Here is a 27723-nt window from a genome sequence, read left to right as displayed (position 1 = left end):
GGTACAATGGACCTCATTGGATCTCTAATTCAAAGCTTGTGGATTTGTATCCCACTATAGTTGCCAGTAGACAGACAAGTGAATTAATCTGTAAGGAAGATCTATGAGGCAGATTCAGCATCTCAAAAGGCCTCCGCAGAATCCACCTGCTTGGCTTGAGCAATCCTGACATAGATAGAATTGCTGTCTAGTTTCCTCCCAAAACTAATCAGTCTCATGTTTGCTTGGCATTCTCAGCCAGGGCAACTGCCCCCTCTCCCCCCCCTTTTTATCCCTCCCTCCACACCTTAGTACCCAAAGAAAAGAAATGTGTTGAGTAAGCACAAATATTCTTATTCTTGCTTTCCATATTATAATTTAATTTTAAAGCTTTTTTAGCAGGGAGGGAGCTAGATGACTTAGTAATATTTTCATATATTTCCATGATTTTAGGTAACTAGTACTCTGGGTCATTGTCCACATACCCTTGGAAAATAAGCTATGAGAAATTTCTTTAATAAATTATCTATTTTTTTAACTATAATTTTCTGAATCTCACTGTCAGAAACTGATTACTTGACTTGGGTAAGTTTTAAATGTCCTATGTTAAAACGAATAAGACATTTCTTTCCATGAGGCAAAAGGAGTGTCTGAGCTGGAAATTATAATAGTACCATTTATCCCAGGGCGAAAACAAGTACATGCTATCAGTCTTTCCCACGCTTCCAACATGACTGCATTGCTGATCTGGCTGAGAAGGCTTTTTCTTAGGTTTGACTTAACCATGTACGTTCCACTTTTAGTTTGATTGTATTGTAATATCATGGAGTTCTGCCAGGCTTTGAGATCGCTAGGGATGAGCATTATTGTCTCTTTAGCATTATTACTTATTTTCAGTGGGGAGTAAATAGAGATGCTTCTTCTTTAGATGATGTACTTTTTAAAATTAAGAATGAAATATAAAAACTTTAAGAAAGCTATGAAGGGAACACGTTTTTGGTGAAGTACACAAACTATTGTGCTTTTTCTGGATGGGCAGAGTTGGTGATTGGGAAGGAAAACAACTGAATCCTTGCAAAGATAATTGAACTTTCTCTTCTTTGAAAGTATGGATCAGTTAAGGAAGCACCATGTCCAACATGTTCACTAGCCAAGATTTTAAAGATTTTCATTGCATTGGATCAAGTGGGAAATCACTTATGGCCCTATTGTGATACCATTGATGTCAGCGGGATTGTTTTTGGAATAAGATGCTACTCAGTGTGAGTAAAAATGTTGCAATCTGGCCTATAATTTTTAAATAAAGTAGAATGAAACCATTTGTCTATAATAAGTATCTGCAATTTTAGTAGTGTGGCTTTCATGCACATGACTTCAGCACTGATGATCAAAATTACTTTAAATCTGGAGCTCTTGTGAGGCACTCAGTACAAATGCCTTTGGGTGTGTGTCACCATCTCTGCTCCATTACAAGGTTTTTGCCAGCTTTTTTGCTTTTTGGCAGCATTCCTTCATTTTACGCCACATGGAAGGATTCACCAAAGGTTAATACTCAGATATTTGATGTTTACTACTTTATGTGTTTTTTTTCTGTAGTAAAGTATAGTTCTAGTAAGAAACTTCAGTTTATTGCAAACTGGTGTATGGGTAGGTTATGGCCCATGTCGATGAGAAAACGCTGGTTTCAATAAACAGAACTGAATCCAGGTATTAGGTGTGGTTCTCTGGAGGTCCTCTCCAGTTGCAGCAACTCACCACTACTACTCCAGGTCTCTTTCACCATCACCACCATGTTCTATTGTATGCTTCCAGTAGGCCATAGCCTGTAGCGTTGTTTACATATATTTACAGTCCCTAGCCAGTTTCCCCACTTGCTTCTAGGGAAGGGAACAGTACTAGCGGCATCTAGTCCTGTGTACCTCAAGATCCCTCACCCCTGGACTTTCTTCCTGTCAGTTTATATAATCCCACCTGCTGGGGTTGCTTCCTTATGGGTGCTAAAGTGACAGGGTACTGAGTTAGCTCCTGACTTAGCACACCCTGTTGCTCTAGGTTTTTAAAAGGTTACCCACTATCATAATATCTGAATGCTTGTGGTCTTCATTGGGACTATTCAGTATGTCCTACTTCTCAGTTGCAATTAATAGAATGATTTGTTAAGCTCTAATAGCTATTCCTGCAGTTGAAATTGTATTTGTTTGCATCTGTATGTTTTTAAATATGTCTTAAATCAGGTTATAAAAACCTAAATATAGAAATAGCAAGTCACCACTGGGAAAGGCTGTGTCACCAATGGATTAAAAAGTGATATAAGGGAATTTAATCACTTTTTAAAAAAAACTGAACACGATTTAAATACAAATCTTGTAAAATAAATGAAAAATGTCTAGGCCTCCTATTGATAGCTGTATTACAGCTCTCTAAATAGACTAATAATTCATATTTTTCTTATAGCTTCAAGAAACTAATTGACACACACATCAAAAGATGGCTAGATCTAGATCAAGATCACCAAGGTGGAAACACAGGTAAATGCTTAACTTTTATTATGGTTTATATTAGAGCTGTTAATAGAATACCATTTATTTAAATATTTTTGGATGTTTTCTACATTTTCAAATATATTCATTTCAATACAATACAGAATACAAAGTGTACAGTGCTCATTTTATATTTATTTTTGATTACAAGTATTTGCACTGTAAAAACAATCTCTCTATCATGTAAGTTGAATTTCAAAAAGTAGAATTATGTACAAAAAAACCCTGCATTCAAAAATAAAACCATATAAAATTTTAGAGCCTGCAAGTCCACTCAGTCCTACTTCTTGTTCAGCCAATCGCTCAGACAAACAAGTTTGTTTACATTTGCAGGAGATAATTCTGCCTGCTTCTTGTTTACAATGTCACCTGAAAGTGAGAACAGGCATTTGCATGGCACGTTTGTAGCTGGCATTGCAAGGAATTTACGTGCAGGATGCGCTAAAGATTCATATATCCATTCATGCTTCAACCACCTTTCCAGGGGACATGCATCCATGCTGATGACAGGTTCTCCTCAATAACAATCCAAAGCAGTGCAGACTGACGCATGTTTATTTTCATTATCTGAGTTAGATGCCCCCAGCAGAAGGTTGATTTTCTTTTTTGGTGGTTCGGATTCTGTAGTTCCTGCATCGGAGTGTTGCTTTTTTAAGACTTCTGAAAGTATGCTCGACACCTCGTCCCTCAGTTTTTGGAAGGCACTTCAGATTCTTAAACCTTGTGTTGAGTGCTGTAGCTATCTTTAGAAATCTCACATTGGTACCTTCTTTGGGTTTTGTCAAATCTGCAGTGAAAGTGTTCTTAAAATGCCAACATGTGCTTGGTCATCATCCGAGATTGCTATAACATGAAATATATGGCAGAATGCAGGTAAAACAGAGCAGGGGACATACAATTCTCCCCCAAGGAGTTCAGTCACAAATTTAATTAACGCATTATTTTTTTAACGAGTGTCATCAGCATGTCTTCTGGAATGGTGGCCAAAGCATGAAGGGGCATACGAATGTCTAGCATATCTGGCACTTAAATACCTTGTCATGCCAGCTACAAAAGTGCCATGCAAATGCCTGTTCTCACTTTCTGGTGACATTGTAAATAAGAAGAGGGCAGCATTATCTCCTGTAAATGTAAACAAACTTGTTTGTCTTAGCAATTCGCTGAACAAGAAGTAGGACTGAGTGTACTTGTAGGCACTGAAGTTTTACATTGTTTTGTTTTTGAGTGCAGTTATGTAACAACAACAAAATCTATGTTTGTAAGTTGCACTTTCACGACATGGAGATTGCACTACAGTACTTGGTATGAAGTGAACTGAGAAATACTATTTCTTTTGTTTATCACTTTTACAGTGCAAATATTTGTAATCAAAAATAATATACACTTTGATTTCAATTACAACACAGAATACAATAGATATGAACATGTAGAAAAACATCCAAAATATTTAATAAATTTCAGTTGGTATTCTATTGTTTAACAGTGCAATTAAAAACTGTGATTAATTGCGATTAATTTTTTGAGTTAATCGCATGAGTTAACTGCAATTAATCGACAGCCCTAGTTTATATTTGTTTTCAGAACATAGCTTTATGTAGGAGTTTATAAAACAGCCTGTATCTTCTAGGATAGCAGAACAAAAAGATATTAAGACTAAAAATGTATTTCAAAGAAAACATTTATTTTATAAAATACTAATTTTATGTAATCTGTAAAAGCAAGTTTTCAAAAGTAAATTGAGTTCTTACTTGCATGAAATTTGAGCCAGATAGAAAGTGGTAATAGGTTTTAAGCATCATTAAGCCTGCAAGAAGGAGTTCGTGCATGAATGGCACCAGTTTAATTTGTGACAGCTTTTAAATTCCACTTCCATTTTTAAAAAAGTAAAACAAACTGGTTAACAATTAAGTGAAGTGGTTTGTTGGGTAGGCTGGATGAAGCCTTTCCCTGCTGAGTAGAGGGAGAGGGGTGCATGCTATCAATTTTAGCAGAATGTCAAAACAGCCACTACGTTTCTAGTTGGCCCCAATAGGTGTGAACGTATCTTTCAAAGGTGATGATGGTGTCCTGAGTCTGCAGACAGCTTTTTTGCTGAACACAGCTTTCTAGAATTGAGCTAGCAATCTGCAATGAATTTTGCATTTGCTAAGGAAAAATCCACAAGAAGATAGTGATTTTCTTGGAATTTACTCAAGCTTTTTTCAAGGGTTCTCTAAATCTGTGGATTGATTGCAGAGTTTGCTGTAAATATTCAGTAACTGATTAGTTTAAATACAAGATGCTTTGATCTAGGATTGCCTCCTGATTCTCACTGGTGGTTCCTACTGTCTTATTCTTTCGGAATGGCCTCTGACTAGTAGGTGTCTGGCAGTTTAAAAAAAAAAACAAAAACAAAAACTGCATAGCTGGCCTCAGCATTTTTGAAAATCAGATGAGCATACTTTATCCAACATGCTTTCATCACACATGGAGGAGTATTGATTTTAATGTGGAAGTGTCACTTGAATTTGTGATGGGACACTGTTCATTTGAATAATTAGTTTTGCATATGAAAGTGCAATCAATCATGGTTTTTTGTTGTTGTTTTTTTTTTTTTAAATGAACGCGTGGAAGCACCATTTAACATATTCAGGTATATACTTACTAGCAAAAACATTAATATTTATATGCAAGAAGACAGAGATTAGAGCTGGTTTAAATTTCTTGACTTATGAAAACTTTTCCTAGTGGCAAATGTGGTTTTGACAAAATCAGAATTTTCTGCGGGAAAAGGCTAATTTCAATAACATTTTTGATTTTGTTCAAAAAGAAATTTTGAAATTAAACATAATGCTTCAAAGTGACATTTCAAAAAAAAAATTTTGTTCCAGTTTTTGGAAACTATGACATTTTGTTTCCATTTTTTTGGTTTTTGAATGTTTGGGGTTCTCCCATTCTCCACCTCTTACCACCCCCCATGCCTTTTTGTTTCCACTGGAAAAATTTGAGAAATGGTAAACAAGTGTGAAAGTACTTTCTACATTTGCTTACTGTTTTCCAACATTTTCCACTGTAATCTAAATGAAAAAAAAATTTGTTTTGAAATGAAAATTCTTGTGGAAAACCTGAAATTTTTCAGTTAAAAAGATTTGGTATTTTCCCATGTAATTTTTCATTAGGGGAAAAATCAGGTTTTTATATCAGCTCTAGCTGAGATACAATTGCTTTGGACTTTATAATTTTGAATACTTTGGCTTGTTAAAATTAAGAACCATAACATTGCAGTAATACTGCATAAGTTATTTTTGCACTGAATATATTTTTTGTTTTAACAAATTTGTATGTGTTTTTTTTGTAACACTTAAAATGGAATCTTTCTTTTTCTTATGTAGGTCCTTATCACCTGCATTTAGGAGTCCAGAACACCATAGACAAAGATATGCTCATATTAATTATGACTGTGAATATAAGAGATTTAGGAAAGACCTAAAGAAACCTGTGTCTTGGAGAGTGGAAGATGGGAAATACGGACAAAGCAATTCTAGATTTGCACCACATGGGAATATCCCCCACAGAATTTATGAACATAGATCATCTTCACCAAATGTAAAAAGAATTCCTTTAGAGGATACGTATAGTCGTAAACCCTATAGAACACATTCATCAGAAAGGGGTGAAGGCAACAGGAGATATCAGTTTCCACCCAAATACTCAGAAGTATCCTACAAAGAACATGATCAACCTTTTTACCCACACAAAATGCAAGAAAGATATATTCCTGAGGACTTCAGAGTCACTGGAGATGAAAAAGGAATGAAACCTTTTCATAGACCATTAGGGGCTTCATGTAAATTTGAAAGAAAATGGCATGAAGATGAAATGAGGCACCAGAAGTTTCAGGAAGACAAATATGGTCAGTCACTCCGAAGAGCTTCTGAAGAATTTACGACAAGGAGCTCTTTGCAGAAGAGGTATAGGAATAAAATAATTAAACCTGGGTAATGTGGTGTAAAGCCTCAAGTGAAAGTCTATTTTCGTTGTAGTTGAAGATTTCCACCTTGAAAGGCATTTATCAATTTGTAGTTTAATTGTGGGCAACTGGTGGTAGAGAAGTAGTTATCTTTTTAAGTAAATCATGTACATGGCTAGAGTATAAAAGGATAATATTTTCCTTTTAAGTGCCCCTGCACTTCTGTACTCTGGCTTGAGGGATTTTGGGTTAACTTGCCACGCATTCTGCATATAAGGCCGTCTATCCAACATTCTGCACATAAATTCTCACTTTCTTCTCTAGTGCAAGTGTAAATTGCTTTATGTCAACACAGGTATCCTGAAGATCGTGATTACAGAGAACATGGGCATACATCTAAAAGGGCTAAAGAAATTGAGAGAGATGACGGTGGAGAAATAGCAAGAAATCACAAATGGAAGCAAGATCGTTCTTTTCTACCCTACCAAAAAAAGGAGGAGCAAAGAAACATTGGTCCACAAGCTCATCGGTCTGCTGAAAGGGAGTACACAAAGAGTTCTGTTACGAAGATAGCATATGACTATAGTTACAAACATCATAGACACCCAGATGGGACAAAATCTTTTTCTGATGATAGAGCTCAGAAGTATGTAAAGCAGGAAGACCAAAAATATAATTCTCCTAAGGGTGCTCTGAATAGCAAAGAGTTAGATTATTGTAGTGGTGGAAGAGTAAGACAGACTGAAGAAGGGCATAATGAAGTACCCATTAAATATAGTTCAGAGAAGGGCTGCAATGCATGTGCCAACTCTTACAAAAATGATGTTGATCTGAGACCCTTTAATAACACAAAGAAGGAAAGAGTAAGGAATGAAGGGGATTTCAGAAAAAAAATAGATTCTTCTAATAGCCATCATGACACAAGTCATACAGTTTCAGATGTGAAAATGTCAGATGTCACTCCTAGGAAGGAGCTGCTCACAATCAAAGTGGATATGAAGAAAATGATGAACAAGTACAGGTATTTTTTTTTCTTACCTGTTCATGCTTCCTTTCTTGTTTAGTTGTGAATATTAGAGAAACCAAAGATTCTTAAGGTGGTAACTAGAGCAAAATAAGGTGATTGTTCCTTAGTACAAAAATGCTAACTTGCTAACTCTGATGAGTTAATGTTTGTTTCTCTGAACGGAAAATAGTACCTGATTATAAGGATGTAGCGGGGGGGGGGGGGGGGGAAGCTTTTTTTCCCTTCCTCTCACTGAGATGGATTTATCTACCTAGGATTTTTTTTTAACCAGGTAAAAATCTGGTTTTGTCCTGTCTTCTGGAATGACCATTTAGGATGGGATTTTCATTGACTTCCACTGGTACTTGGGTACCTAACTCCATCAGGCTCCTTTGAAAATTACTGCCTTAAAATGTATATAATCTCAAATACCTGAGATCTCAAATCCAGTAAAACTATAGAACAAAATGGTACATTCATGGGCTGTATAATTCAAGTGTGTTGAAAGAGGTGTTGCTGGAACAAACTAAATTAAACAGCAGCATGTTACCTGGGCCTGATGGTATTTCTGCAACAGTTCTGCATGAGCTTGAAAGTGAAGTCACTAGCAGCTAACAAAAAATATGGCATTATCATAATCAACCATTATGCCAGAGGACTGGAAATGGCAAATGTTGTACCTATGTTGAATAGGTGTTTGATTGTAATTTCTGTGATCATCCCTATCAGGCCTACTTAAGTACCAGTAAATTAGTAGAAATTGCAATATAAATACCTAGATGAAAATTACATGGACGGACAAGCCAGTATGACTTCTTGAGAAGAAATCATGCTTCAGTATACTAGAATTATTCTAACATATTAACATGATGGTGAATAAAGGAGAGATGGTTTATATAATTTGGGCTGGAAAACCTTGACAGGCCTTTACGAGAAGCTATTTTGAGGGGGTTGGGGTAGGGGAACTAGGTAGTTACAGTCCGAGAGGTAAAGTACTATGATGAATTATAACTTGCCTGAGAGACAGAAAACTATCCATTTGCAGCATGGCAAAAGATTAGCAGTTGGGTGTCATAAAATTCTCTACTAGCACTAGTGTTTATTCTTATATTAATAAACTGTAGAAGAGGCTGAACAGCTAAGTGGCAAAATCTTGTGGATGACCAGATTTAATCAAGAAAGAGTTAGTTAGAAAAAGAATTGGATAACTACATAAGGTAGGAGAGAGATTTTTATAAGGGAGGCAAACAGTCATACCTCATGGCAGAAGCCAACTTCTGACAAATGTTAGGAAGAAACTTTCCTTGCGGAGACTGCACTGGATGAGCCACGGGTCTTATCTGGTATAGCAGTTCTTATGTTCATGATGTATTTTCTGAAAGGTGAACAATAAACCAACGTTCTAGATGTCTGAGTGGTATTTCATTACATTGATAAACTACCTCAGTCTAAGAAATAGAAAAAGAATATAGTCAATTAGAAACTCCTTATATATCAAGGGAACTACTCCCACAGTATTTTTCCCTTCCCATCAAAGTTTCTTTTGTATATTTTTCTGCCTGAAACCAGTAATAAAATGTGGGGTTATGGAGACTAGAGAGAACGCTGTACTAACTGAAGAGAGGCCAATATGAAAGACTATAGAGGGCTGTACCACTAGGGAGGTTGAGAGACAGTGGCACCTGTGTTTGGGCTGCTGTTCCTGCTTTCTTGAGTGGCAATATACATGACGTGATTCTTCTCCATTTCACTGCTTCCCACAAGGGTCCGAAAAACAGTACTGAAGGACCTGGCCATGTCTTGCTAATTTCACTGTGTTTATGTTTGGGAAAACCACCCACAGTAGAGATGGAAATTTATTTGCAGACCGAGCAAGACAACACTACATTGATTGTCATTCATTTCACATTTGGAAGACTATTTTTGCATCCTTTTTTTTAATGAAAACTTAATTTCTGCAGAAGTTGGTTGCTTAGGTCCGTTAATTTTCATTGGAAAGCTTCCTATTCTTCAGTGGCAAATAGGCAAACGGAGTTTTCAAGACCTTCCAGGAACAGCTATGTCTGATGTAGCTCATTATTATTTAAATGTTGCTTCTGTTGCTTCTTGTTGGAAGAAAATAGAGAGTTGCCTTCCAAAAGCACAATTTAAAAAAAAAATCCAAAACATTTTTGTATTTTATAAAAAAGATGATAATGTGGAACACTTAGAGGTGTTCTGCATTTTGTGTTTTCCTAAATAATGACTAAAGCATTCATTGTAAGGAGGGTAACAGAATAAGATTGTTAAAAGTATTGCTGGTCTCAAAATAGTTTGAGAAAATGCAGCAATTTTGAAGACCCAACTTAATTTAGAAATTTTAAAACGTACTGACAGAAACACCAGATACTTGCTTCTCCTTTGATATATTAACCAATCAAGCTGGTTACTTGCAATAGTCAGCCACAAGACTTTTCAAAAATTGGATCATTGTTTGAGGGGGTGGGAGTGGGAGGGAATAGCCTATTCTACTGTTGGAAATCAATATAGTCCCTCTTTTCGAATATGGAGATACATCCTGCCGAGTTCCAAAATCACTCCAGACCTTCTGCTGGAACATACACCTATAGCAATGGCTGTTTCTCAATACATGTTTTTCCTTTATTTTTATTTGATTATGTGGGTTCATTACATAATTTTAAATCTACAAATACATATAATCATTAAAAATCCAGTCCTAGCTCACGCCTAGTCTCCGTGCTATCCTCTCCTTCATCCCTCATTCAGTCTTCTCCTTCATGATCTGTGTTCCTCGCGTAGTGTTTGATTTAAAATGTGAAAAGGGCTTTAATTTGTTTCCACTTTTCCCTAAGATAAAATTCTCTTGATCTACTCTTTATTTTAATTTTTTGTTAATATTTCAGTATCTCTGAAAGTTACTAAATAAATTTATGCAAATTTATTCTAGGACTGCTTCTAGCCATACTATGGAGCGGCAGATGTCACATGATCTGGTTGCTGTTGGCAGGAAAAATGAAAATTTTCATCCAGTGTTTGAACACATGGAATCTGTAACACAAAATGTCGAGAACAATCCATCAAAAGAATTTACTCAGGAAATCATAACAATTATCCATCAAGTTAAAGGTGAATTATAATATTTTATGCTTGAACATATAAACTAGGGATGTGGTTAATTAAAATGTTTTGGTATCTACCAGAATACTCGCTATTTAAATACAAATAGAACAAGACAAGTAAAGCCTCATGCAGGTTTCTGAACAGTATGTGGGGTGGCTGTGGTCTTGGGCATGTTTGACAAGGAATGCTGATGTGGAGGTTTTGGTAGTCTAGAGTAGAGGAAGTCTGGTGTGTCGCTAAGGGTTCAGGAAGGGTTTTGCTAGAGGAGCGATCAAATTAAGCTGCTTGTCAAGGAAGATTTGGGGTTCTGTCCTGAGTGAATGTGGGTAAGAGATATGCAGAGGGCTTGGCAGCCTGGAGAAGGTGGTAGGACATTGGGGCTCTTGATTGTTAAAGGTGGGGTTAGAAATTGACTGCTGGGACAAAAGTAGTCTCTTAATTGGTGGCCTCACTTGGTTACATAGTTTTTATATTAAGTAAAAATGGTCTTGATTTGCATCTCATTTACAGCCAAAACAAATACAAAGCTAGGGCCTCAATTCTATGTGGTAATCCATATGCATAAACTATTGCACCCATATGCATCCCATCTTGCAGTACCAGGGCTTATGTGTTGCAGTGGAGAGATACTGGTGCCTCTCATATAACTTTTCTTGGGAGGAAAGGAGTGAGATAAAATATACTTTTGTTTTATTCAAAATTAACTATAAGCAATTTACATTTTCTGCTCCTTTCATTTTTCAGTTTAACCTTATTAATTTTGTTGTAGTGCTACTTCTATGCAATGCTGATTGTGACAACCCATAGGTACCAGTATTTAAATTATTATATTAACAGAGATGGTAAACCCTTACATCCCTTTATGTTGAGATTAATTTTATTGAAAAATGAAATGATTAAATACATTGTTGCTAATATACTAAATATTAAAGTACTAGGATGGCTGCTTTAATATGTATGCAGTTCGTTAAAGTACTAATCTTTCAGCAGTGTGAGTTAGGGTTGTATTTCAAGTGGGATTTATTTGGATTTAATGTCAGCGTTCAGTGTTATTTTGTACAGTTAATATTTTAATAGTATGGTTGTGCAATTGCAATACAAATGATAAAGTAATATTTTTGCATTTAATATATCTTCACAGCAAATTATTTTACATCTTCTGACCTAACTTTAAATGAACGCTTCTCAAAAATTCAAGATAAACCAGTTGTAAATTTAAATGAAGTTAAAATATATTCAGATCCAGAAATTCACAGGTAAAGCATAAACTTTGTGCTATTATTTATATTGATTCAGCTATTTAATTGTTTCCATTATATTATACGTGCAGCTTAATGTGGAATATGAAATAAATGGAATATTTCTTTCAGCATCTTTTAGTGGACTGTAAATTGCATAGCATGCAACTGTGTAGTATAATTGTTTTTAAAATGGCCATAATAACCATGGCTTTTTGTTTAAAGTGATCATTCTCTTCCATGTTTAAATGTGGCATACTCATTCTTATATCATTTCGGTTTATTACTTCAGGAGAATTGATATATCTTTGGCAGAACTTCAGAATAAACTAGCTATGCCATGTGAATCTGGACAGGTATGTTCATTTTTTGTTTTTTTATGGGGGGAGAATAAGTTACAATGACAATCTGTTAGCACTTCTGTAATCCTTTTTTCATGCTCTTGTAACTCGTCCATAACATTCCCATTAGTATACAAATACTGAACCATCAAGCAATTTTAAGATCATTTTAATTTTTTTCCACATTTTTTTTTTTTTTTTTGCACATAGATTTAGAAAGTGAATCTTGACAGTCCAAGTATTGTGTATTTCCCTGCCCATTCAATAAGCAGGCAAATGTGTTCTGCGCTAACTGAAGTCTTTGAGTACTCATGCTATGCATGGTTCCACCTGGGGTTATAAAAGGCTCTAACCTCCTTCCCCTCCTGCTAAACTAAATAGTTGTCCTGAGTACTTCTCTTTTTGTAGGCGCAAGCAGCCTCAGCACTATTTACCTCAAACCAACTGTATTGTCAGTGTACTTTAATGATTATAGTTGTATTTACATATTGTTTAAAAAATGTTAGGATCTAGTTAATGTGGATCCAGATAAGCACCCAGGCTTCAAGCACTGCACTGCATTTCACACTAGGTGCTTAAAGTGTTTGGGAAAAGGGCGCCTACTTGAGGATACTTGGCTGGTGTTCTCTGATATCAGAACAAGATGCAAATAAGAAAAGTGGGACTAGGCCTTTCCATGTGGCACTCTATCTGAGGCTTTGGATCAACTGATCAGAAGTACTTCAGTCTTTCTCCAAAGAGGAAAGACAAATAATTGGTTATAGCAGCCCATTCGGAGTCCCATAGTCCTCTATTCTCTGAGGTATCAAGACAATTTTAATGTAGTTGTTTCAAAGAAAAATTCAAGAGATAAGCCCTTGTTGCCAAGCTCAGGATTGTATGGAGAAGCATTGCCTTTAAAGGTCCAATCCCCCAGTTCACCAGCCTGTTAACTTCTGTATGTTGAGCTAGGTTCTTAGTAGGCTTATGGCTACTCCTTTTGAATGTTGGGGAACTGTTCTCTACCTTTTCTTTCCAGAAAAGTTGTCTTCCTGATGGCTGAGTAAAATCCACACTTTAATGATGGACCCTTCTTGTTTAGTATTTTCCAAAGAGAAAGCAGTGCAGCATCCTTAGTTAATATTTCTGGGTAAAGTGTAGTATCTGAGCATCATCTAAAACGGGTAGGCAACCTATGCACACATGCCAAAGGCGGCACGTGAGCTGATTTTCAGTGGCACTCACACTGCCCGGGTGCTGGCCACTGGTTCAGGGTACTCTGCATTTTAATTTAATTTTAAATGAAGCTTCTTAAGCATTTTAAAAACCTTATTTACTTTACATACAACAATAGTTTAGTTATATATTATAGACTTATAGAAAGAGACCTTCTAAAAACGTTAAAATGTATTACTGGCACGCGAAACCTTAAATTAGAGTGAATAAATGAAGACTCGGCACACCGCTTCTGAAAGGTTGCTGAACCCCGATCTCAAATAAAACATATATCTATATCTTCTGCTCAAAGCTTCATACCATGCTGAGGAAGGCTAGCTGAATAAATTAGATGTGAAAACAAACCTTTGAAAATTAAGCCATTTTGGAAGTAATCTTATTTGAGGACTTTGGTAACAAGACCAAAGGAGACGAGATCTCCATCTAGAGCAGTAGTTCTCAAACTTTTGTACTGGTGACCCCTTTCACATAGCAAGCCTCTTGAGTGCGGCCCTCTCCCCCCTTACAAATTAAAAACACTTTTTTATATATTTAACTCAATTATAAATGCTGGATGCAAATTGGGGTTTGGGGTGGAGACTGACAGCTCACGACCCTCCATGTAATAACCTCGTGACTCCCTGGGGGGTCCCAACCCCCAGTTTGAGAATCCCTGATCTAGAGATTATCCAGATGGTTAAAGTAATGTATCTGGATGTCACAGTTACCGGGTGAAGTTTGAGCCCCTTTAGTCCTTCTCAAGTACCCCCTAGGTGGCAGACCTGGCTCCTTGCACCTCATTCTGTTTGGAACCATGTACTTCAACTACTATGGAACTGGGTCTATGGCTATCAGCTCCCCTGTTTCCCACCTGTGTTAATGTGGCAGGCCCAACTTGGTTTGGCACCTGTCACCACTTTCACTCAGGGGTCCTTTGACCACTGAGGTAGTTATAGTGACTCCAAAACACAGCCCCCCATTTTTTATTCATTCACTAATGGTACAGAGCATACAGAGCAAAGGATAAACATAATAGAAATCGACACCCATATTTCTCTTTACCTAACCCCTAATTGCAATCTTTCACATGTTTCAGCCAGCCCATTTATCTCCACCTCTGGGTTATGAGAAGCCGACTGCCACTACTTCAGTTTCTGCATTTCTCACTCTTTATGTCTCCTTGCTAGCCTGTCAGCTCTCATTGACTCCTGGGGCAGACCCTCTTAGCTCACCTGTACCCCCTTCCTTTTCTAGGCCCCGGGATCTTGTAATGGTTGAGTGTTCCCTTTGACATCTCTCTCTTCTCAGCCTTGATAAAACATCTCAGAGTTGGGGCTGAGGAGCCTTCCCTTCGTGGCTATAAACCTGGCTATTGTGTTTGAGAATTTGGTAGGATGCTCATTATCTTGGCCATTGTAAATGCAGAGTCTCGTGTGCCATATTCATTAAACCAAGATATTTCCCACTTCATTACACCAGGCCTGAAAGAGTTCCAGCACCAAGAGGGACTTGGAGTCCTTTCTAACAGAGGAGCCACCTTGCCATTCTGTCATTAATGTACCTTTCTTTGTAAGGATCCCACTTGGAATTCCACTCATAGCTTAGTTTATTCAGTACTTTTTTTCTCAACTCCATAGCCAAATAGGAGGGCAGGCCTGAGGTCTTTTAATTAAGTATTCTGCCCTCTTCCTGCTTGCTAATCTACTACAGTGCAAATTTACAGAGGTAACTACATGAAGGAGAATGGCAGCCTAAGTACCAGTAACTGAGTTCTGTGAATATTTTGTCTCTTCAGCTGTACACTGACCCTTCTTCCCTGTTACATTGAGATCTTGTAATTAGTAAAATGAAGCAAAGAGGATCAGCAGATAGTTGCAGAGCTGAGTTCTTTATAACCAAGGTTTGAACTTTGTATCCATGGGTCAATGTGCATGCCAGCCTCCTACCCGCACTCAGATGGTTACACCTCTTTAAAATGGTTTTGCAAGCACAAGACAAGCCACAGCACCTACTGTATGGATCAAGTAACCTGCCTTTAAATTGATTTTATATATCCAATATAATTTCAGTAAAATTTCCCTTCCTATTACTTAGACTGTTGTGAGAGTTCTAGAAGATCCAAATGATCTACGGCATGATATAGAGAGGAGGAGAAAAGAGAGGCTGCAGAATGAAGATGAGAGAGTGTTTCACATAGACAGTGTAATTCAAAGGTAATCTACCTTTAGTGAATAAATCTGTATACCTGAGTCTGTAGGGTCATCAGAAATTTTTTGCATCTGTTTTTAAGGTTGGTCCTTGAATTTTGAGTCTCAAAATCTAATTCCATTTAAATCCACTATAAACACACCTAGACTTTATTCTGTAGTAACAAAGAACAGCCTTGAAAGAGAGAACGGTTTAACTTTTAATAAAGGTGAACTGCAATGTGAAAATTAAAATTAAGCTTTGTGTCAAATGTTCCCACTGGCCAGGCTGTGGGAAGGAGGAAGGAATTGAATTCAAATAGATGTTTTTAACCATTTAAAAATTCCCCTTTGTTGTAAAATTCTCTTGGAATTCTCTGGTTCGCTGACAGTATTCTGGAATGAATTGTTCTGTGCAACCATTGCTATTTGTGATGTCCCCATCTGGGATACCTTCAGTGAAGCAGGAAGTTCCAAGAGTATTTTAGAGATTTCTTTTTCAAAAGATTTAGTTACAGTTTATTATTGCACAGAGTGCCTCCCACTGCTTGATTAGTGGGGACATTCAGCATAGAAATGTCTGTTTAACTCAATTTTACTATCGTATATACTCGATCATAAGCTGGTTCGTTTATAAGCCGAACCCCCCTCTGCCCCCAAGGTGAATAAGTAAAAATGGAAAATTTTTATAACCCATTCATAAACCGACCCTATAATTCAGGGGTCAGCAAACTTTGGCTCCCGGGCCATCAGGATAAGCCGCTGGTGGGCCGAGATGGTTTGTTTACCTCAAGTGTCCGCAGGCACAGCAGTAAACCTAGTAAACAAAGTGTCCCGGCGTGCCAGCTGCTTACCCTGACGGGCTGGGACAGCAACTAGTGGGGAAATGTATTTTGGGGGGAGAATCTGGGGGTCAGGGGAGTAACCCCTGTGACCACCCCCCACATGACCCAACCCCTAGCCCGGGACCTCCACACTCTCCCCATCCTATCCCTTCCCACCTTATCTGGGGAGGGCCAGGGGAGGATGTCTCTGGGCTGGCTGGAGCTGCTCCGGCAGGCTGGGCAGCGCGGCTGCAGCCTGCTCCGGTGGGCCAGACAGGGCGGCGTGGCTGCAGCATGTTCCAGCGGACTGGGCCGGGTGGCACGGCCACAGCATGCTTAGGCGGGCCGAGTGGCACAGCCACAGCCTGCTCTGGGGGGCGGGCCGGGCGTCACGGCTCCAGCCTGCCAGCCCCGGAGCTGCAGCTGCTTCCGAGGCTGTGCGGAGAGCAGTATGGCCAGAAGCAGAGAGACTCTGGCCTCACCTCTTCCCTTCTGGCTCTGCTGGCTGTGCTGCCTCTCCTTGCTCCCTCTGTTGGGCGGAGGGGCTGTGTCCCACTTCTCCATCTCTATACCTGTTCATAAGCCGACCCCCTTCTCTGGTGCTTCCCTTTCTTACTAAAAAAAATTCGGCTTATGAACGAGTATATATGGCACTTCACTGGTTAACCTTAAAAGATTAATCTGAATATACAGAGATGACTTCTTTGTACAGAAAAGAATAATTGTGGAGGAAACTGTCAAATTGTAATGAAATAGGGCTTGATTTGATGATATCTCATAACATACCAGTGCATATTTATTTTAAATACAAAGCCTATTACATAGTAAGTTGCAATACCTGCTGATTAGAAAACTAATTTGTGGCTTGGACTGGGTGCAGACTTAAGAAGGGGAGAAGGAACTAATTTCCTTTCCTTTGTCAGTTTGTAACATCGTCATCATGTTTTCCTTTTTTTAAAAATTGATGAGAACTTTCATGGAAGATCATACAGAATATATTATGTAAGTGATTAGCTTGATTCACTGCTATTCAACTCTCGTCCAGTATATCTGAATGAGTGTCCTAGGAATTCATTTTATAACTATATATTTTCAAACAATAGAGATTTACATTTAAATGCTTTTAGGCCATACTATAAATGCTTATTTAAAAGTAGATGCTAAGCAACTTGAAATAGGCAAATGGAAATGGTCAGTTGTATAGTCCCAAAGCTAAATCTTGACTTCTAGTGGCTGCTTCTTTTTATGGTGAATCTTTTCTTAGGTAGATGTTGACACTACTGCATTTGTGGTATACTAAATAAGAGAGAGTGAGTGGTATGGCCTGTTCAGGAAGGAGACCTACGGGTATAATATCAGTAAGCATTCTTTTGTGTACTGCATAATGTCTGTTTTAATTTAGAGCTTTACAAATTACAAAATTTGTATGGTTTTATTTAGAAAACTGCTTAGTGGTGCTTACATGAATGAGCTATTTTCTTTCTATCAGGAGAGAATATAAAAGGCATATTAAAGCAGCATTCCAGGTTTTATGCATTTGAAACTGCTAACCATAAACTCCAGTCTTATGTTTCAGGCAGTTATTCTTCAGCTTTATATTTAAACCTTATATAAGACACCAATGTACAATTGTGAAATCTTCAAAAGTAGTAGGAAAAAATAAATTTTTGTGCAGGACCTAGAGAAGAAATGTAGTTTTTCTTCTTGCTCTTTGCAGCTTTGCTTCTTTTGGTGCCATGTAACGCCAAGGATTCTTCATAATTCATGCAGTGTTTCTTCATATCCTGCACTTTCATAGGTTAATAGATTTTTAGCCTAGAGAGGGATCATTTGTGGTCTAATCTGACATGCATAACATTGGTCAAAACCAGATTTTTAAAATTCCACCTTCAAAATTTGTTCTTATCTCTTCTTAATCCAGGGTGCTAAGAGTATGTTGTATTCAGCAGTGGTTTTCAACTAGGGGTACGGGGCCCACTGGGGTGCCACAAGCAGGTTTCAGGGGGTCCGCCAAAATAAACCAGAGAGCAGGGCTGGTGTTAGACTCACTGGGGCCTGGGGCTGAAGCCTGAGCCCCACCGCCGTGGGCTGAAGCCAAAGCTTGAGCAACTTAGCTTTGCGGGCCCCCGTGACGTGGGGCCCCAGGCAATTGCCCTGCTTGCTACCCCCTAATGCCAGCCAGGGCTTTTAATCTACTGGATATGCAGAAAAAGAGTTGTTGTAGAACAGGCGGGCTGTGGAGTTTTTATAGCATGGTGGTGGGGCTCAGAAAGAAAAAGGTTGAGAAACCCTGGCATTCAGTATTTGAGTACATGACTTTCAATGGGACTTAGCCTAAGTGATTTAGGAATGCATGTCTACACTACAGCTTATGTCAGCATAATTTATGTCGCTCAGGGGTGTGAATAAACCATTCCCCTGAGAGACATAAGTTACACCGACATAAGTGCCAATGTGGACAGCACTAAGTTGGTGGAGAGTTTCTCCCACCGACACAGCTTCTGCAGCTCATGGAGGTGGTTTTATTATGCCACCGGGAGAGCTCTCTCCTGTTGGCATAGAGCATCTTCACCAGATGCGCTGCAGCAGCGCTGCTGCATCAGTGCTGTACTGTGTGGACAGGCCCTTACATGCTTTTGAAAATCCTATCAATGGTACATAAATAGAGGCTGGATGTCACACTGTGTACTGAATGTGGTATGAGGAATAGAACTTGTGATCTTTAGCTCCAAAAATGCAGACTTCTTCCATTTGAACTAATAGAACTCTCCATTTTATAAGAACACTAAGACATAGAGCTATGTTGGACAGCCACACTAGGCTGAGACAAGTTCAAGCTGTAAAATAATTAAAAGTAAGTCTAACATATTCCAGCCAGCAGAGGGCAGGGATAGCCAAGCACATGCATCGTTGAATCATTTGTACAAAGATTTTCAGTTGTATGATGAGGATTTAAAGACGGCACTGAGAATCACTAGCTTGTCTGTTTATTAATCTGTGTACCAGAATGCAATGATGATTTCATTTAACTTTGGTTTCGACAGTGAAAATGGACCACTAGTAATTTGTCAATTAATGTGCCAGTTTAACATATTTTTTAATACTTGTACATAATTTAAATTTTTTAAATAGCTTAATTTTGAAATATTGCTGGCTTAGTTTTCATTCCTTTTTTATTTTCTGTATCCAATCAGGAATGAGCACAATGGTAGCTTTTCAAAATTACAGAACTCTCAAATTGATGGATTCCAAAAGCCTATAAGATTCCTAAAACCACCTTTCAGGAAATTTATTAGGAAACCTCACATGGTAAGTTGAAGTGAAATAGATCCCTTTCCTTGCTTTTCTCTTCTCTTTCCCTTATACTCGTATTTAAAATTTTGCTGTGTTGGCTGGGCTGACATGAATTTTAAGTCTCTTGATCCCTTGTCATGTTAAGTTTCAAAAGATTATTTGTTGCATCATAAAATTTACCTGTGTTAAATTACATCTAAATAATACTAAAGTTTACTGGTCATGGGTAAACTCTGCTGCATCTGAACTTTTTCAAATGTTACAACTGTTACATAGTATACAAAAAGGTATTGGCTTGCATGAATGATGACATTATTCTGATTTAAAATCTTGATTTTTCTGCTTTTTGATGCCTATGCACCGCTCCTAAGCAACTTGTACTGTCTTTTTATTTCCCTGGCCTGGAGATGGTTATTGGGAATCGGAACACTGTTTGATTTAGACTTGGAACTATTTACAGTGGAGTCAGAACATTTTCAGGATAGTCAAGAAATGGGGAGATCAGTTTCTAACATAGGATAATGAGAGCAGGTCATTGTAATTCTGGGTGCTGAATGACTTTGCAATTTCAATGGATCATGGGGAACTATTAAATTAAAACTTGGATTGATTGCAGCCTGTATTCAAGAAATTTGGTGATGCACTACATTTTCCCTTACTTCATAAAATACTCCCACCTAAAGCACAGATCAAAGGGGTTATTACTGAATGACTCATCTGAAGTAAAATGTAATAGTTTTGGATGAAGAACACAGGAACAGAGAGCCAGCCCACACACTTCAGTGGCTGACCAAAGGACAAAGTGCACATCTTGCTTAAATTAAGTACCCTCCTCTGCAAAGAGATTATCTTTTAGTTACTAGAAAGATTCTAGGATATGCATAAGAAAAAAAAATTCAGGGAATAGAAATAATTGGACATACTTAAAATTCATGTAGTGAAAAAGCTCATGTTACTCTAGATCAGTGTTTCCCGAGGGCGTACTGGCCGCCTCTTCCTGCAGCCCCCATTGGCCTGGAGCAGCGAACCGCAGCCAGTGGGAGCTGCGATGGTCCGAACCTGCGGACGGGGCAGGTAAACAAACCGGCCTGGCCCGGCCCGCCAGGGGCTTTCCCTACACAAGTGGTGTTCCAAGTTTGGGAAACACCGCTCTAGATTTTTAATTCACCAAATTTAGATGGGGCCTTTACTGACACCTCCATAATGAGTCTTTTTTAAAAATAAAATTTGTACATTAAACTGGGCAAAATGATTACCGCAGGTCCAGTGCTGGCCTGTAATAATTAGAAATAAATGCATGTTCCCTCTGGACAGTTTATCTACAAATAAATGTAGTCTGTTTTCAAGTGTTTACTAAGGACTGGTCTGCACTGGGAACTTGCATCGGTATAGCTATGTCTCTCAGGGATGTGAAAAATCCACACCCCTGAGTTACCCCCAGTGTAGATCACACTAGGTAGATGGAAGAATTCTTCTGTCAACCTAGCTACCTCCTCTCAGAGAGGTGGATTAACTATATCAGTGGGAGAACTTCTCCCGTCAGCGTAAGTAGTGTCTACATTGAAGTGCCACAGGGGTGCAGCTGCAGCCGTGCCGCTATAACTGTTTGAGTATTGAAATACCCTCAGATAAATGAGTGACTGTAAGCTAACAGAGTTAGATAAGCAAAGGCACGCAGAGAAACTTTTGTTGAAATAAGTACAGTGTAAATTAGAACTAAAGCTTCAACTTCCTGAGTTTTCAAGGGACTGTTTTGGTGCATGCAGAATAAATAAAATAAACTAGACAGGAGACATGTAATTTGTGGTCTTTCTTATTTAATGTCTTGACACATTTAGTCAATATTTTAATGTCAAACTTCCATGGGTTCATCAGACTTTTCCTTAGTCTACCAAAGTTTGTTTTTATTATCCACAATTTGTTCACCAACACTGAAATGCAGTTGCTTTGGGGATGTAATATGGCAACTCTCTAACAGCTCTGACAATGCTACAGAACAATTTAGGACAGGACATGAATAATACTTCATTCAGAACTAAAATTGAAATTATGCATTTGAAACTGTGAGAGCCCGGCTTAGCGGTTAACAGACTCAATGCAAATCAGAAGGGAGTTGGTTCAAAGTGGGAACTGAGTTAATGCATTGTGTCTACTAAGGGTGCAGTGAAAACTTTTGCCTGACATTTAACAGGAAACTGCAGACAAGGGAGTTCTTGGACAGCAGAAAATGCCTTTGCCTTGACACTTACAAGTTCCAGCAATGAAGAGTTGCTGAGTAAGAAGCAACGGCAGCCATGAACGAACAGCTACTGAATAATGCAGGGCATCCTGAAGGAGAGAGAGCCAGCCATGTGCTAGCCAGTTTGAAGACAAGATTCTTGCCTCAGAGTTGACAATGAATATGTCAGCAAAAATTAGAATGAGTTAGTGCTAGCCAAATGTTTTAAAGAGATTAAAAGAGCTTTTAGGGACAGCACTAGAACATTTTTTACCAGTGTGTATTAGAGCTCCCAGTTGTGACAGATTAGCAGATGAGCATCCCTTTTTGCCCTTGTCTTGCCCTGGCACACTTGTGCTTCCTTTCTCCGTCCATCTTCTCTCCTCTTCTATATTGTTTTTTGCCTTTTTTAAAATGTTTCTTTTCGTTTTGCTCCCTCTTACTATTTCCCCACTCACTATATACTGCTAAGATAGCCCTTCATGGGGTGTATCATGGGCTGGGCTGGCAGATATTACTGTAGCTGAGCTGAGTGCCAGGGGAGAAGAACTTTGTCTGATAGGCTGTAGCTTAAGCCTGATCTCTGTAAAAGTGAGCATCTATCACAGAATTACAGGCTGTAGCAGGAGCAGGGTGGTAAGATTGTTTTCAAGGAGCCACCTGTAGCTTTAGCTTAAGAGTAATTTTTCAGTGTGCTTTAAGGTAGATCCAGAGCCATATAACTTTCTCAGCATCCACTGCTCTTTGGCCTTGATCCCCTAGAGTAGTCTGGCATCTCTTGGGTTGAAAAGTACTGCAGTAGAGAAGAGTGAAAGCAGCTATTTAAAGAACTGAATGAAAATAAAGATCCCAAAATAGCTCTAATATTAAACTCCTTTTCAAAAAGAGCTGCCTTCAAGAAAACCTGAGAAGCTTACACAAATAGAAAGTGAGACAATGTTATACACGTTCTTGACAAAAAGCAAGTAAGGAAATAAAGTACATTAAATATGAATACAAAGATCATCCAGTCTGCATAATATACATTCTGTGCTCTTAAGGGAATTTGTAAAACTCATGAATGACATATTTCTGAAATGTCATGAAAACTGGATATGTGCCAGATCATTAGAAAAAGCAAAGGTAGTATTGGTCTTCAAAATGAAGAGTGATCCTAGCAATTAATTTACTATCAATTCTATCTCTAGTAAAATATAGAAGAAATGTTAAGAAAAAATCACTACGTATCAAGAGAAGAACAAAATCATGGGCAGTAAGCAGCATAGAAATCTATCCACTAAAATAATTTTTGACAAATATTCTTCATTGCTAATTTATCAAGTCACTCAAAAAGTAGGGAAAGGGAATTTGGAAGATTAATATTTGAATCTTAGTAAAGCATTAGTAACTCACAGAATCCTGCTACCAAAACAAATTCATGTGGCCTTGGATATGAATATTGTTGCATGGATTCAAAACTGGAGGCAGGACCATTTAAAAAAAAAAAAAAAAAAAAAGACAATATTAAATAGCAGTGTGTCAGATTTGAAGGAGATATTTTGTGGAATCCCACAGATGTTGATTCAGTTCAGGTCCAGTCTAACCAAATATCTTCATAAATGATCTAGAACTGTGCGTATGTTAATGACACTAATAAAAAGTTGTGCTTGGTGAATGGGCAGTTGCAAATAGCCACAAGGAAAGAAGAGATAATAGGTAAATAATATGATAATGAAGTGACCTAGAGAGATTAAAAAAATAGAAAATAATTCAATGAGACTCAGCTTGGAAAAATGCATGTAGATCTACAGACAGGAAATACAGATATGGGAGGGAGAAACCTGAAATGTTGAGAGTTAGGGGTTTGTGAAAAGTAAATTAAACGTGATATCATATTGCACTATGGGAGTAAAATAGGCCAATATCTTTGAGCTGTGTAACTTGAGATCATGTTATGGAATAATAAGTTATTACCAAAGGTCAGAGTGGAGGGGTATGTGTGCAGGGTGCAGTGATTGTATTTTACTATAGCTCTGCCCACAGTCATAAAATGGTTTATAGCCTGAATTTAATCTAAAAATGTAAAAGGTGCTAAAAATTTGTGAAAACAAATTAATCCTAAAATTGTGTCATGTGTCCCATGTAATAAGAAACTAAACCTTAAATAAATTCCAAACTGCAACAGATAAATTACATCCAGATTAATCTTTTTAGTTGGCTCAATTTTGGTGCTGATTAAGGAATTCATCCTGGATTCTGCGGAAGAACTGTAGCAGTTTAGCATAATATCAGCAAAATCATAAAATTTAGGGGCACAAGTGGAATGAACGTCTGGCTAGCCTTTATGTTTGGGGTGTTCAACATGCAATCATAAGGCATATGCTTTTTAAATGACAAAACGCAATCGTAACCACTCCCCTTTTAAGTGTATTCGTTTTTGTTGACACGTAATTATACAGCAAGAAGATTGTACCAGAGGGGCAGGTTTCCAAGGGCAAGCATGACCAGTAGGCAAGGCTCTATGAATAGCATTTTTAAAAGAATATTTAAATAAGGACAGAAATAAATCCCTGAAGTTATTTAAAATTATATTTTAAATTAGATTGGACATCCAGTTTTTATGGTGTTGTGTGGATATTTCTGCTTAATTTTTGTTTATTCAGTATTTAAAATACTCTGTGGTTAAATCATGCTTGTCTGGCTCTTTGATTAAATGGTTGGTTCAGGTGCATCGTACACAGACATTAAAGAAGCAACTGATATTTGAAAGATTTAAATCTGAGTGGCAGGTCATACCAGATATTAAGATCCTGCATGACATGAAACCTGAGAGTATGTTGTGTTTTTATATATAAAAATAATAAAATGATTGTCCTTGATACAACTGAAATACTACTAGAAAGTTGATGTAACCTCAATTTTGTTGCCATAATTTGATTATTGTTGTTAAATGGACAATGTCTGGTAGTTTGGGTCCAAAATTTAACATCGTTGCCATACTAGATCAGATATGTGGACCATTTAGTCCAGTATAGTGTCTCCTGACAGTAGCCCCACACTGTAGTTTCAGAGGAAGGTGCAAGAAACCTTATAGTAGGCAGGTGCAAGGTAATCTTTCCTTCATGCTAATACCTAATAGTTACTGGTTGGTTTAAACCATGAAACATAATTTTTTATCTCCCTTCCAATTCTCTTTTTGTTAGCATTAACTACTAGAACTCTAGATATTCTAGTTATCCATGTAAATGTCCAGACTCTCTTTGAATCTTTGTACGTCTTGGCTTCAATGAGTTCCATTCTCTAATTACGTATTTTGTTTAAAAACAAACAAAAAAATGTTGACACCTTTTGATTTCATTAAATACCCCTGTATTCTTGTATTATGAGACAGGAAGAACAGAAGCTCCTGATGTACCTTCTTTATGCCACTCATTATTTTATATACTATTATCATGTTGCCTTTTATTAATCTCCTTTCTAAGGTATACAGTCCCATTCTCTTCAATCTCTCTTCATAAGATTTTTTCCATGCCCTCAATCATTTTTGTCTTCTTCTGAACCCCTTCTAATTCTGTAATAATATCCTTTGAGATGGGGTAACCAGATGAGGCTGTACCATTATAATATTTTCCATAATATTCCCTATCCCATTCCTTATGCATCCTTGTTTGCTCAATATGCAGCTGCAGAGGTCTTCACAGTGATGCCCAAGTCCCTTTCCTGAGTTGGCACAGTTAATTTAGAAACCTATCAGGTGTAGGAGTAGCTTAAATTTACCCCTTCAGTGTGCATTTCTTTGAACTTATCATGACTGAACTTCATCTGCCCATTCACTTGTCTTGGGTTAACTCTCTGAATTCTTGTCTAGAATTGACCAACCTAAATAACTTTGCCACCTGCAAATTTTGTCACTTCACTGCTCACCTTTCTTTCTAGATTATTAATAAATATATTAAACAACACCAGATTTAATACAGTACCTTCAGGCACCCCACTCTACCTTTTGCCATGATGAAAACTGGCCACTTATTCTTTCTTTGTTTCCTGACTCTTAGCCAGTTTTTGTTCTCTGACAATACTTTGCCTTTCACTCCATGACTATCTAGTTTCTGTAGCCTCCTGTGAGAGATCTTGTAAAGGCCTTTTGAAAGACTAAATTTTCAACTGATTCTCTTAGCCACCCCTTTATTTCTGTTTAAAACAAACTAAATTAATAAAACACTTTCATGATTATCTTTAAATTCAAATAAACTTGTCACTGAATTTAAAACATTTTTCTGCAATATTTGCAACCTAAAAAGTAACTAGTGCATGAGACCCAGACATAGAAACTGTCAATTTTTGTTTTTATTATTCAAGTTGAGTGAAGAGTAAAAATCTAGCCTAAATGAAGAGAGAGAGAGAATAAATTCAATTTTAATTTTTTCTATTCTTAATAATGTAAGATATCGCTTAACACAAGCAAGACTCTTTTAAATTATTAAATACTTATTCTTTAAAAATGATCTTCAGCTAGCTTTTTCAACTAATCTTGTTCTATTTCCGTTCATTATAATTAAGCAGCAGTAAGAAACAACTGGTTGCATAATCTGTTAATAATAATTTGATATCTAGGCACATGGCTGAAATCCCAGACACAATGCTGTTAACTGCAAATGTATCATTATTAGACTGTAAGACATTCTGGAATGTTGTATAGATCAGTGGCTTTCAACCTTTCCAGACTACTGTACCCGTTTCAGGAGTCTGATTTGTCTTGGGTACCCTAGATTTCACCCTCACTTAAAAACTACTTGCTTACAAAATGAAACATAAACATACAAAAGTGTCAAGGTAATAGTTATGGGGGAGTCGATTATTAGAAACATAGATAGCTGGGTTTGTGATGACTGGGAGAACCGCATGGTGACTTTCCTGTCTGGTGCGAAGGTCACGGATCTCTCGAGACATCTAGATTAGATTTATGTGTAGTGCTGGGGAGGAGCCGGTGTTTGTGGTACATGTAGGTACCAATGACATAGGGAAGGATAGGAGAGCGGTCCTGGAGGCCAAATTTAGGCTCCGAGGTAAGAGATTGAAGTCCAGGACCTCCATGGTGGCATTCTCTGAAATGCTTCCAGTTCCATGCACTGGGCCAGTTAGGCAGAACTGCAGGGTCTCAATGCATGGATGAGATGATGGTGTAGGGAGGTGGGGTTTAGATTTATTAGGAACTGGGGAAGCGTTTGGGAAAGGGGGAGCCTATACAGGAAGGATGGGCTCCACCTAACCAAAATGGAGCCAGAAATCTGGCTCTATTAAAAAAAAAAAAAAAAAAAAAAAACCTGCTTGTGATACAGCATGGCCAGAGGGCATCAGGAGAGGGTTAGAAGGGAGCCTTATTCCCTGTAGAGGGAAGAAAGTTTGCTATAGATTAATTAAAGCACCTGAAGCCAATTAGAGCACCTGAAGCCAGTCACCTGATAAACCCCCCCTGCTTCAATCAGACAGGGGAAGGAGTTGAAGCAGGGTGGATCGGTGTTGGAGCAGAGAGCAGTTTGGAGGAAAGTTTGGAGAAGTGCTGCAGTGGGCTAAGAAGACCAAGACCCTAGGTAAAGGGACACCAGGCTTGTGCAGAGGGAGGGCAGGAAGCCCCCACAAGCTGAAGGGCAGGAGAGGGAAGTAGCCCAGAGGAAGGAACCGCTAGTTCAAGTGGTTTGCCGCTATCCCTAGGGCCCCTAGGCTGGACCCGGAGTAGAGGGCGGGCCCAGGTCCCTCCCTCTCCACTCCCCTCCTCTAGGACACTAGTGGGGCACTTAATATCCCAGTTCAGGGTCAAGAAACGGCACCCTGGAAACCTCCCCCACCTCTTCCCC

At 38.1% G+C, this 27723-nt stretch overlaps 1 protein-coding gene across 2 annotated transcripts in view; it reads left to right on the top strand.

Annotated features, from left to right (window-relative positions):
* Window positions 1-27723, top strand: part of LOC112105112 (BCLAF1 and THRAP3 family member 3) — a 71882-nt gene that overhangs the window by 29715 nt on the left and 14444 nt on the right. For both annotated transcript variants that reach the window (XM_024197772.2, XM_024197774.2), the window contains exons 2-9: window positions 2434-2507; window positions 5891-6469; window positions 6824-7489; window positions 10422-10600; window positions 11736-11850; window positions 12125-12188; window positions 15462-15580; window positions 19572-19686. In XM_024197772.2, the coding sequence (XP_024053540.2) occupies window positions 2467-2507; window positions 5891-6469; window positions 6824-7489; window positions 10422-10600; window positions 11736-11850; window positions 12125-12188; window positions 15462-15580; window positions 19572-19686 (1878 nt within the window). In that variant the 5' untranslated portion in view covers window positions 2434-2466. The remainder of the gene's footprint in view (window positions 1-2433; window positions 2508-5890; window positions 6470-6823; window positions 7490-10421; window positions 10601-11735; window positions 11851-12124; window positions 12189-15461; window positions 15581-19571; window positions 19687-27723) is intronic.

Source organism: Terrapene carolina, unplaced genomic scaffold (genome assembly GCF_002925995.2).
Source record: "Terrapene carolina triunguis isolate 2854851 unplaced genomic scaffold, T_m_triunguis-2.0 Scaffold22, whole genome shotgun sequence".
In the NCBI taxonomy this organism is placed as follows: Eukaryota; Metazoa; Chordata; order Testudines; family Emydidae; genus Terrapene; species Terrapene triunguis.
The sequence above is the reverse complement of the archived record's forward strand: the minus strand, read 5'-3'. Positions and strand labels throughout refer to the sequence as shown.